General features: G+C 60.4%; 1 protein-coding gene across 2 annotated transcripts in view; it reads left to right on the plus strand.

Moving 5' to 3' along the window:
- CAPN10 (calpain 10) overlaps positions 1 to 6,281 on the plus strand; it is a 13,917-nt gene extending 7,636 nt beyond the window's left edge. Inside the window, exons 5-12 of one of the 2 annotated variants that reach the window (XM_025405395.1) lie at positions 1,085 to 1,226; positions 1,721 to 1,887; positions 2,170 to 2,450; positions 3,469 to 3,671; positions 3,847 to 4,108; positions 5,059 to 5,258; positions 5,521 to 5,566; positions 5,820 to 6,281. In XM_025405395.1, coding sequence (XP_025261180.1) covers positions 1,085 to 1,226; positions 1,721 to 1,887; positions 2,170 to 2,450; positions 3,469 to 3,671; positions 3,847 to 4,108; positions 5,059 to 5,258; positions 5,521 to 5,566; positions 5,820 to 5,849 — 1,331 coding nt within the window. In that variant the 3' untranslated portion in view covers positions 5,850 to 6,281. The remainder of the gene's footprint in view (positions 1 to 1,084; positions 1,227 to 1,720; positions 1,888 to 2,169; positions 2,451 to 3,468; positions 3,672 to 3,846; positions 4,109 to 5,058; positions 5,259 to 5,520; positions 5,567 to 5,819) is intronic. The other variant, XM_025405396.1, reaches the window with a different exon arrangement.
- Positions 6,282 to 12,277: the final 5,996 nt, after the last annotated feature.

A 12,277-nucleotide genomic window follows, 5' to 3' on the forward strand; every position in this document is an offset into this window, starting at 1 on the left:
CCAAAAAAAAAAAAAAAAAAAAAAAAAAAGATCTTTCTGGTTTTATATAATTCTAAATAACATCAATGAACATCTTTATAATTTTTTTCATACTTAGGATTATTTTTAAAATATTGGTTAAATAATATGAGTATCACAATAAACTGCAACAGATTGTCATAGGCCTTGGTCTGGTCCCCCATAAGCAGACCCTGAGATGGGGTTCAGGAGCACGTTGAGAGGTTCAGAGAACCTGGAGGGCGTGCACTCCCCACCAGCCCCGCGGGGTTGCCAGGAAGGACGCTGGCCTCAGAGCCTCCCACCTGGGAGCGAGGGCCCTGGTCTTGTGGGCATCAGCTCAGGGAGCTGTTGGTTTTGGGCTGCTCTAGGGTGGGATAGGGCTAAGTCCTAGCACTTCAGACTTTAGAGAAAGCCCCCAGGCAGAGAGAGATGGCAGCTGGCACTGACTAGAGGTGCATTGGAGCCTGCTGAGGTGGCAAGGGGCTGCAGCATGGGTGAGACTGAAGTCCTTCCAGGAGACCCTTCTCTCTAGACCATTGCCCCGCCACAGATGCAGTGCCCCTCTCTGTTTGGCTCTTTCTTTTCTATGCCCGTCTGTCTCAAGGTCTCTGGCCAGGTGGAGCTGTTGCCCCCCTGGGCCTCCCTGCCTCCAGTGGGCTTCTAGCCAAGGCACTATGTGAATGTCCCACCTCCAGCAGGCTTTGCCAAGAGAAACACTCTAGGTTCTTGGCAGTTGCAGATGCATCTGTGCGTTATGTTTGAGAACTGGTGCTGTGCCAGGCGTCGTGCACTGATGGGTACGGGCGATGACTGAGGCCTAGAGAAGGGGATGACTTACCCAGCACCGGACCCGAATGGCAGCCAAGTCAGGTCCCGTGTGCTTGCTCCTGGAGATGCTCCTGAGCTGACGGGCCACAGCTGCTAAGAAAGGAGCTCCCGTGGTCCATGGGGATCTGGGGTCTCCCATGTAGCCGTAGTCGGGTGGGCTGGAGCATCTCCAGAGGAGACAGAGGCCCGTGTGTCCTTGTCAGTTTGGGACTCCATGGTACCCTTCATGCCCGTGCCCGAGCCATTCCTCACGCAGGTGCTCGGGAGCTGGGGGAGTTCCATGCCTTCATTGTCTCGGACCTGCGGGAGCTGCAGGATCAGGCGGGCCAGAGCATCCTGCTGCTGCGGATCCAGAACCCCTGGGGCCGGCGGTGCTGGCAGGGGCTCTGGAGAGAGGGGTGAGTGCTGGGGCCTGGCCCATGCTGCTGTCGGGAGGGGGGCCCAGTACCAATCTGGCCTGTGTCCTGGTCACCTTCAGCTGTCAGGACCATACTTGGCTATCTCCACCAAGGCCCCTGAGCCCCTGCTCTTGTGACACCATGCTTGTCTTGGCTCCAGACAATCCTTTTGAGGCCTGGGACCAAGGTGGCCCTTGGACCTGGGGTTTCAATAGGGCAGACATCATCACGGGCTCAGGCAGCAGTCCTGGGAAGACACGTCCAGAGACGTGAAGCTCCTCTGGGAAAAGAGGCTCCCATGGGTGGCCGCTGCCGGGAAGGCCCTGTGCTGCAGAGCTGCTTCCGGTGTGGGAGGGGCCGCAGAGCTGGGGCGCGGGGGCGCTGGCAGGAACTCAGGGCTCTCTGGGTCCCCTCCAGGTTTCCCCCCAGTCTGCCGGCCAGCTGACGCCACCAGTTCTCAGGAGGGGCTTCTGCTGAGATGAGGTTTCTTCCAGGGGTGAAGGGTGGAGCCAGGTAGATGCAGCGGTAACGTCTGAGCTCCTGTCCCAGCTCCAGGAAGGGGAGTTCTGGGTGGAGGAGGAAGAGTTCCTCAGGGAGTTTGACGAGGTCACCATTGGCTACCCAATCACGGAGGCCGGCCACCTGCAGAGCCTCTACACAGGTAGTGCCCCGAGAGGCCGTGCTGGGCATGTGCTCTGCCTGCCCAAGTGAGGAGGCTGGGCAGGTGCCCAGGTTCCCCCTGCCCATTCCTGGTTTGCTGCTTTCAAGTGTGGAGAGATGATTCTGTCCCAGGAGCCGGGAGGAGAGTGGGCTCGTGGGAGGGGCTGGCTTTGTCTGTGGCCGTAGCTGCTGCTTAGACGCTGCCAGGGTTCATGAGGCCACCACGGCAGGAGGCCAGTGAGGAGCCATGTCCCACAGCTGATGCATGGTGTTTTCTCACTAGAGAAGCTGCTCTGCCACACTCGGGCGCTGCCTGGGGCCTGGGTCAAGGGGCAGTCAGCAGGAGGCTGCCGGAACAACAGCGGCTTTCCCAGCAACCCCAAATTCTGGCTGCGGGTCTCAGAACCGAGTGAGGTGTACATTGCCGTCCTGCAGAGATCAAGGCTGCGTGCAGTGGACTGGGCAGGCCGGGCCCGGGCACTGGTGGGTGACAGTCATACTTCGTGGAGCCCAGCGAGCATCCCGGGCAAGCACTACCAGGCTGTGGGCCTGCACCTCTGGAAGGTAACTCAGCCCCGCCTGGCTCACGCTCGGTTGGGCAGGTGGTGTGGAGGCCAATGGAGGTCTTAGTCCTAGGACTGGCTCTGCCGGGACACGTGTGACTCTGCCACTGGCCCCAACAGTCTCCCCCATCCTTGTATTGTCGCACGGGGTTGACATCTGCTGGTGCCCCCAGACCTGGCTCTGACCTGAGACTGCAGGTCTAGGCGTCTTTCTGCTTTGCCGTGTGCCTCATTGGCCAAAGGAAAGCAACAGAGTCTGCAGCCAGGGCAGGACCCGCAGGAGGGGCTTGGGCCTGGGGACTCCTGGCAGCGCTGTGCCTTTCTGAGGCAAGGAGGTAGAGCCAACGGCTGAGGACCTGTCAGGGCCAGTCTCAGCTCTGCAGCTTGCTGTGTGACCTGGCACACATCCTCTCCCTGCCTCCCTGTCTCTCCCCCTGCAAGACAGGGTCCTGACATGGATCTCATGGGATTGCTCTGAGGCCCAGGCAGTCCCAGGCCCAACCACTGGTTCACAAAATATGCTGTTTCCTGGAAGAACAGATGGGGGCACCTGGAAGCAAAGGGCCTGAGTGTGGGTCGAGAATATGCCAGCTACTTGCTTAGGGGCTGGATTGTCATCTTGTGTGTCTTGACAGGGTGTGACACTTGGCACTACACTGTTCCCTGTTCCTTCATGGATGTGGCCCACATGGTGTTCCTTTCCTCTTGCAAAAGAAGTTGCTGGAAGGCCCACTGTCCAGCAGCCCCAGGTTGCCTGGGCCACGGTGCCTCTGTGGGCCCAGCTACAAGGGAGGACTTGCAGGCTTGTGTCTGGGACAGATACTGGCCCCAGGGCCAAATGAAGCCCAGGATTGGTGGGCATCTCTAGCTGGCCCCTGAGAGAGGGTGGAGGGTGCTGACAGGCCTTGCGCTTTCGTCTGTTAACTCCGGAGGCCGTTGTGCTTGGAGCAGGGAGGCCAAGGCCAGGGCACCTGACGCCGGCCTCTCCTCTGCACTGAGCCTCCTGCCTGTGCTCACAGGTGGAGAAGCGGCGGGTCAATCTGCCCAGGGTCCTTTCCATGCCCCCCGTGGCTGGCACTGCGTGCCACGCATACGACCGGGAGGTCCACCTGCGTTGCGAGCTCTCACCGGGCTACTACCTGGCTGTCCCCAGCACCTTCCTGAAGGACGCACCAGGGGAGTTCCTGCTCCGAGTCTTCTCTACCGGGCGAGTCTCCCTTAGGTGAGAGGAACCGTGCAGTGCTGCTGGCTCTCCGAGCCACAGCCTCTGGAGGACCACAGGCCCTTCCGAGGCAGGATTTGGGCACTTCCCCTCTGTGGTTGGCAGGTATCCATGTGGGGACTGAGGCTGCCGGGAACCTGCTGCCAGCGCCCTCCCATGTTTGTCTTCTTGGCAGCGCCATCAGGGCAGTGGCCAAGAACGCCAGCCCCGGAGCAGCCCTGCCTGCGGGGGAGTGGGGGACCGTGCAGCTGCGGGGCTCCTGGAGAGCCGGCCAGACGGCGGGGGGCAGCAGGAACTTTGCCTCGTACCCCACCAACCCCTGCTTCCCCTTCTCGGTCCCCGAGGGCCCTGGCCCCCGCTGCGTCCGCATCACTCTGCATCAGCACTGCCGGCCCAGTGACACCGAGTTCCACCCCATCGGCTTCCATATCTTCCAGGCAAGCTCCTTGCCCCAGGGAGGGAGGGAGAGTAGAAGGGGCTCACAGAGAATTTGCATCTTGGCCTCCACTGTCTCAACAGAGGGCTCTGGGCTCAGTCACTTGGGCACACAGGCCCGGCTCCCCCTGCCCTTTGAGGCGCTTCCTGGAACCCGCACGGGCCCTGTCCTGTCTCCATCCTCACAGAGGCGAGGCTGAAGATGGCTTCTGGAAGGGCCGGGGGCCTGGGAGGTGGGCAGGGCTGACCCAGGCAGGGCAGGTTTCTGGAGGGGGTGGTGAGTGGGGAGGAGGGGAGAAGTTTGGAGGGGACAGGAGGCCGAGGTTGAGACTGGCGGAGGTGGGTCGAGCCCTGGCTTAGGGACGCAGGAGGCCAATGGACTCAGGAGTGAGAGGAGGGGAGGCCCAGGCTGGCTGGCCATAGCAGCCTCTCGGGTGTGAGGAAGTCCACAGTCACTGGGCTCAACCTATGGCCCCTTCTCTACTTACCCTGACTCAGAACAATTGTGTCCCGAGGTTCATTCTCTGCAGACATGTGTCCCCTGGAATGCAGGGGCCCTGATGAGGAAGGCACTGCGACCCTCGGTTCACAGTGTGCTGCCTGGGGACCGTTGGAGCCTTGCTGTTTGCCCTGGGCTGCCGGCTCAGGTCTCCTAGAGCTCTGAGGAAAACACATGCCAGGGCCAGTGGGAGCCCTTGGGGCGGGCTGGGCAGCCACAGGTGTTAAAGCCCCTGATGATGCGATGGGCCTCCAGGCCGGGGCCCCACTGCCGGCACCTTCTGGCAAGGGCTGCCAGGCCTTGGTGAGGAGGCGAGTCCAGTGTCCAGGCCTGGCAGCCCCTCCTTGGAGAAGGGGCTGTGTGTAACTCAAGAGGGCATCCAAGCAGATGGCCCTGGGCTGCATCCCCTACCCCAAGGCTGGCTCCCTCAGTCTGAGCCCACGCTTCCCCCAGGTCCCAGAGGGTGGCAGGAGCCAGGACGCGCCCCCACTGCTGCTGCAGGAGCCGCTGCTGAGCTGCGTGCCGCATCGCTATGCCCAGGAGGTGAGCCGGCTCTGCCTCCTGCCTCCAGGCACCTACAGGGTCGTGCCCTCCACCTACCTGCCAGACACAGAGGGGGCCTTCACTGTGACCATCGCAACCAGGATTGACAGGTGGGGCTCTGGGACTTGGGGGTGGCCAGCTGGAGGCTGAGGTCCTGGAGTCTTAGTGCACACCCGTCCCCCCACGTCTCTCCTGCCCACCCCTCACCCTCAAGCTTCTACCTATCCTGGCGGACCAGGGCTGTCCTGCCTGCCTGGGGACCCTTCCTTGCTGGTGTGAGCCTGGGAGGAGAGTCTGGTGGGCGGTGGGCCAGGAGCATGCAGCCCCTCGTGTGACAAGGTCTGGGAACGGTAACCTGGCGTCTCTCCACAGGCCATCCATTCACAGCCAGGAGATGCTGGGCCAGGTCCTTCAGGAGGTGTGTATGCAGCTCCGCCAGCTCGGCTCACCTGCCTGGGGCTGCCTGGTGGCCTAGGGTCTACCTGCAACCTCAGGCAGGTGGCTTCTGCCTGGGACGTGAGGTGCCCTTGACTCTTCCTGTGAGAGCCCCGGGCGGTGCTTTGAAGGAAAGGGGAAGCTGAGGCTGCGTCCCATTCCCTGGCTGCACTCGGGGTGGGATGTGAGAAGGGGCGAGTGCCACCACTACCTGGGCCCCCCATCTGTCCTTGCAGGTCTCCGTCATGGCAGTGATGAAAACCTAACAGGGTGGCTCCCTATGCCAGCTCAGGTGACTGGAACTCAAGGGCCTGACAGGTTCCCAGCAACTGGGCCGGCCAGCCTTGCACTGTGAGGGCTGGTCCTGACTCTTGGCCTGCCTCCCAGCCCTGCCAGGGGGCTGCTGCCTAAGGGTCCACGGGAAGCCTCCATCATGAGAGACTCAGCCCTGGGGGCAAGCAGGTGCTGCAGAGGAAGGGCGGGAAGCTTGGCGGCTTCTGTCGCGCCTCTGAGACAGCAGAGACCCCAGGATCCCAGAGCTTCCCAGGATCCCTCCCAGATCCTCCTCTGCTGACTCCACACGGAAGCCTCACACCCACAGGGTAGGGCAGCAGATCTTCTTTATACCTATTTATTGTTTGCATCACTTTTAGGATGTAACTTTATAAATAAACATGAACGCTGAGGATTTGCAGATCCGTCTTGCTCCAAGTAGCTCCAGGCTGTGCCCGCTCTTGCTGAGCAGGCTGTGGGGAGGGCTGGGGGCCTGCCGAGGTGGTGAGGATGAAGATGGCCTTTGGAGGGGCTGGGGGCCTGGCGAGGTGGGCAGAGCCAACCCAGGCAGGGCAGGTTGCAGGATGAGATGGTAAGTGGGGAGGAGGGGAGAAGTTTGGAGAGGCGGGCACAAGGCATGCCCCAGGCCAGGGCGCTGAGGGCTGAGGTTGAGGCTGGCCAGGGCAGGTCAAGCCTTGGCCTTAGGGGACTGATGGGGTGGGGAGGGCCAGCGAAGGCACTGCTAAGGCTGTGGTGAAGAAGGACGTCTCAGAAATGGGTGTTAGAATGGGAGCTGCTGCAGAGGGAGGCACCCCAGGTTTGTGTGGACAGGGAGCCTTGGATCTGGACGGCTCCTCTGCCTTCAGCCGGAGTTCACCTGCGCAGTGTCCTAGGATTACTTATTTCTCCAGGCCTCTCTCCTTCATCCCTCACACCAAATGCTGCAATGATAGCTATAGTGTCACTGAACGGTGCAGAAGTCAGTTCCAGACATGGCTGGGGAGGGCTGTCACTAAGCCCTTTTGTTTTAGAGGCAGGGTGTTGCTCTGTTGCTCAGGCTGGAGTGCAGTGGCGTGATCATAGCTCACTGCAGCCTCAACCTCCTGGGCTCAGCAATCCTCCCTCTTCAGCCTCCCAGCTGGCTAGGAAAGCAGGTGCGCTGCCAAGCCTGGTTAGCTTTTGAATTCTTGAATACTTAGGGGTCTTGATATATGGCTGCCTAGGCTGGCCTGAGCGATCCTCCTGCCTTGGCCTCCCAAAGCACTAAGATTGCAGCAATGAGCCACCAGCCCCACCACTGATCCCTTTTAAATTCCATTCGCTTCCTGAGTCCCTTTGTGCCTGGGGAGACCCCGTGTGTTGGTCCTTTTTCACATTGCTATAAACAACTCTCTGAGACTGGTAATTTACAAAGAAAAGAGGTTTAATTGCCTCAGTTCCAAAGACTGTACAGGAAGCATGACTGGGGAGGCCTTAGGAAACTTAGAATCATGGCGAAGGGGAAGCAGGCAGTCTGCAGGTGTCTGGAGGAGGAAGAGAGCGAAGGGGAGGTGCTGTGCACTTTTAAACAACCAGATCTCAGGAGAACTCACTGTCACGAAAACAGCAAGGGGGATGTTTGCCCCCATGATCCAGTCATCTCCCACCAGGCCCCTGCAACACTGGGGATTATATATAATTCGACATGACATTTGGGCAGGGACACAACTCCAAACCATAGCACCCAGTGAGCCTGATTTGGGCCTTGCTGCCCGATCACGACCATCTCTGGAGTCCTGGTGTCTGTGTTCCCACTGGGACCTGTGCCGCTGTTCCCCTCTCCATACCCTGGCCATACCAAGTCACCCTCCCCACTCACTCATAGGAAGCTGCCCTGGCCCTGGCCCCTGCCCTCTTAGCCCCTCTGCTTGCTGGTTCAGTGGCCCACAGCAGCAGTGGCTGTGGCAGCTGGGTTCTCAGCATCTTCAGACACGGATTCCTGAGCAGCAGGATTGGGCTCTGTCTCCCTGTGTGCAGAGCCTGCCACAGATCTCCCTTATCCACTGGCTTATGTGCTGACTTCGGGTGAAGCCAGTGGTTCTGCCTATTAGGGTGCAGGAACTTGGGGCAAACAGTGAGGGGCTAGTCACCAAAGAAATACCCTGCAGGACAGTGCCCAAGCCAGAGGCTCGAGCTGGGTCAGAGCTGCCCTAGATCCCTGGGTTTGTGGGCAGGCAGGTTCTGTGCAGGGTGCCCGATGGTGCAGGTTGAGGTGGGACAGGTGGGGTCGAGGTATTTCTCAGGGACAGTGCCTATGAAGGGAAGACAGTTGCAGGGGTTGTGTCCATGTCAGGATAGACTGTGGTGGGGACCCAGGGAAGAGTTCTGGAGCAAACCCCACCTGGGCCGGCCAGGCCCTTATGGTGAGCATCCCTGCCCCCCAGGCCCTCAGGAGCCACTATCCCTGAGGCAGGCCCTGACGGTGGCGGCCACACCCTCCAGCTGAGCAGCTCTTCCCAAAGTCCACAGCCAGGACCTGCTTCCCGCATCCGGGCCATCGCCTGAGAGGAGGCCTGGAAAGCACAGCGTTCTGTGACTCTAGGGGCCGTGGTTGGTGCCCGTCATCTCTCCGGTGCGGGCTGGCTCCACTCGACCTGGCTGCCTTGGCCGTCTGGTCTACCCGCTGGAACCATGTTCCGGGGTGTGGAAAAGGCTCTCTCTGGAGCCTGCAGAGACCCCTGAGGCCCTGTGCTTCCTTCTGATGGGAGGTGCCAGATGCGATTGGAGGGAATGCCTGGCAAGCCTCTAACCCCCAGCCAACCTGAACATTTCCGGTGCAGCAGGCCCCGGCCTGGTGGTGTTCATCCCTGGTTGCCTCCTGCTCTGACTCCATCAGCATCCTGTCGTCAAGGTCGTGGATCAGTGCGGTGCTTTCAGGGCGTCCGGCCAGCTGGTCTGTCTGTCGTATATTATGGCAGAGGCCCCAGGAAAAATGGCAAATGCCTTTGTCCATTCCATACAAATTCCATAGGAATGTGAGCAGTTTCTGATCTTCTATGGCATATTCGTCCAGTTGATGGCCAACCCTGGTACTTGGGCCTCCAGGGCCTGTTGCACTGGGCCGCCCCTCAGCCGTGTGTGCACTTGCCAGGTGGCCCTCCAGGAATCCCACCCCACAGGGCCACACTGAACCAAATGGAGAGACAGCAGGGCCACCACCCTCTCTCTACATGACATGGCTGCTCTGGGACCCGGGCAGGAGGGGGCAGTCTTGGTCTTCTAGTGTCCCTCTTGGCCTTCCCACGGCCATCTCTACCCCAAAGGTGCAACAAAGATGTCGGTCACTCCCCAGGTGTCAATCTGTCACAGGCTCAGAGACCAGGACGTGGCCCCGGGTGGGTCTGTAGGCCCTGTGGGGGCCATGTGAGCTGGTCCAGGGCAGGACTCCATTATTAACTGCCTGTCATGTGTCCCACTGTGATGGAGCCCTGGTGACTCTTGGGGACCAGCATCAGCTTGGCCTGTGTGCTCAGTGGCTCCCAGATGTCTGGACATTCTCTCCTCGGTGCACATAGTCCCTGGGGAAGTCCTTGTCATGCACACTTGCCGATGGGGGAGTGTCCTTCATCTTGCAGGCCTGGCCACCTCTTCAGTCAACAGATACCTGGGCCGAAAACCAACTCGGGCAGTGTGGGCCCAACTGGGGCTCTTCAGTGGAGTGACCACCCTCAGTCCTCTTGGATCCCTCTGCTGGCTCCACCTGAGCGCTGCTCTCGCTGGCGGCCCCTGCCTTGCTCTGTTGTCATCCTATAAGCCCTGCAGTCAGGCCCCTTGGCGCCCTTCCACTGTGTTCATGATTGTCTCCTGGCCTCTGCTGTGTAGAGGTCTGATGCCCTCTGCCCCTGGCGAGCCAAACCCTGTGATGGTGGTTCCTGCCACCAGCTTCCTGTGGCACCGCTGCCACTCCTGCCAGCCTCCTGCGGCACAGCTGCCACTCCCCGTTAACCAGCATGGCACAAGTGAGCGGCGTGACCTTGGTTTTCCCAGGGAACCAGTGCTTGGCAGCTCCCACAACACACACGTCTACGCCCACCCTCCGCCAGCCACAGCGGTTGTGACGTCTCCACCCTGCCCAGCAAAAGTGGAAGTGTGGCTTGTGCTGCTGGGAATCTCCGGGTTTGCCCCACCTCCAGGGGCCTTGCCAGGCTGTCAAACCCTGTGTCTCTGGACATTGTCATTAGGTCTCAGCTTTCCCATCAGGTACCTCAGCACCCAGTCCTGCCAGTGCTCCTGCCTCCTGTCCCCAGCTGGCCGGGCCTGCAGCCCCCTTCTGTGCCCCGAACTGGCCGGGCCTGCAGCCCCCTCCCGTGCCCCGAGCTGGCTGGACCTGCAGCCCACTCCCTGGTCACTGGATGTTGCTGACACGTCACTCGATCGGAGCCCTAGCACCCAAGGGGGCCAGGGCCTGACGGGGGAGGAGCGAGGGGTGGGCCACGTCTCTCTGCAGGCTCAGAAGCTTCCTGAGAGGCTAGAGAATGAAACCTTCCGGCGCCACACACGGCCTCCTCCCTGTCCGGGGTCCTGGGTTCTCCAGATGGGGCCTTGGCCTTGGCTAGGTTTTGGTCAGGAGCTGGGGTGCTGCGCCCCCACCCAGCTTCTCTGAACTCCAGCCGGGCACCTCAGTGAGGCTTCAGCCACCTGTGCCTTATTTGCTTCCTCCTTGGAGCCCCCTCGTGTCTGTGCATTCATCAAACAGCAGCTGGGCCCCCCAGCACACCCCCTTCCTCAACTTTCCCACTGGACACTGGAACCAGAGTCACAACTGGACTGGACAGGAAGACCACTTTGTGCCAGGTGCCAGCTATCTCCCCTGACCAGTGATGGGTCCTCATTTCCCATGGGCTGTGAGTGACGCAGTTCCAAATCCCAAATCAGTGACTCTCTTCTCCAGTGGGGGTTGGATTCTCCAGAAGCAGAGACAGACATAGAATTTGGGTGCAAGGTATTTCGGAGGGAAGGTGGAGGAGGTGAGGTTGGTGAGGGAGAAGCCTGGAGTGTCGGTAGCCAGGGTGCCCCCACCTGGCTGAAACGCCTGGCCTTTGTGCCCTGCCTGGCTTGGCCTCCCCAGGCAGGCTACCCCATGGCATCCCTGGACAAGGCTGTCCCCAAGAACACTGCCCACAGCCCAGCCATGGGCCTTCCCTTGGGGCTCCCGCCCCGGCTCACACCTGCCAGCCAGCGGATTTACTCATTGCTGGCTGCACCCTCTCAGCAGTGGCCGTGTGCACCATAACCCTGGGAACACCTGCAGGGAGACACACCCTTGGCCTGGCAGCTTGGGGGAGACTCCTGGGGTGTCAGGAGGGAAGGGAGGCAAGCAGGGGTGGGGCGCTGTGGGGCTTTTCCTGCTTTCTGGGCCAGGGGCCACAGGCCACCCAGTGACATTTCTCTCTCAGCATCTGCTGGGGTGGACTCTGCAGTGGCTGCTGCCGGCCTGGATGGGCTCCTTGCACAGCTCTGCTTATGGGGTGGAGGCCACCTAGAAACTCTCAGTCCCCTGTCAGCCTCAGAGCCGATAGCTCTGCCTGGACCATCAGCAAGCTTGTCATCGGCACCAGCATGCCTGCTCCTGGATCCCGGTGAGGCTCCCCTGCCTGTTTCACCTAGGGGCCTCTAGGGGTGCTCTGGAGCTGGGAGCCCCTGCCCAGCACTCCTGCCCTCTCTGGCCTCTCTTGGCTGTCTGCCAAGCACTCACTCGGTTTCCTATTGACCACTTGTTTTGCTGCAAGGCTGTTGGTTTACATAAAAATAGAGAAAGCCGAAGAGTTTCCTCAGCCCGTTAAGCTTTCCTGGCTCTTCTGGCGTTGCACCTGCCTGAGTTCCTTGGCGGGGCCCCTCTTTGAGTTCCTTTGGGCTCCTATAACAAAGCACCATAGCCTGGGCAGCTCATAAACAATGGTAATGCATTGCTCTCCATTCTAGAGACTGCACGTCCAAGATCGAGGCACTGGCAGACCTGGTCCCTGGTGAGGGCCTGCTTCCTGGTCCAGAGACAGCGCCTTCTGCCTGTGTCCTGACGTGGTGGAAGGGCAAGGGAACTCCCTGGGGCCCATTTTATATGGGCCCTCATCCCGTTCGTGACACCTCTGCCTTCATGACCTCATCACCTACCAGAGGTCCCCACCTTCTCATTCCTCACTTTGGGGATGAGGACTTCAGTATGTGAATTTCGGGAACGTACACGGGTCATCCACAGAAGGGCCTGTCTCTTACACAAGTGCTGAGTTCCCAGTGGCCTGCGTCCTAGCAAACAACTGCCCTGAAAAGTAAAATCGTGTCTCCCCAGTGCCAGCCCTGGCAGGGCACCCAGAACTCTCAGGAATGCTCGAAGGCAGGACCTGGCCTTTCTATGGGGTCCGGGGCTGTGGGGTCCCTGGCTGTA

The sequence above is a fragment of the Theropithecus gelada genome, chromosome 12, assembly GCF_003255815.1.
Source record: "Theropithecus gelada isolate Dixy chromosome 12, Tgel_1.0, whole genome shotgun sequence".
NCBI lineage: Eukaryota > Metazoa > Chordata > Mammalia > Primates > Cercopithecidae > Theropithecus > Theropithecus gelada.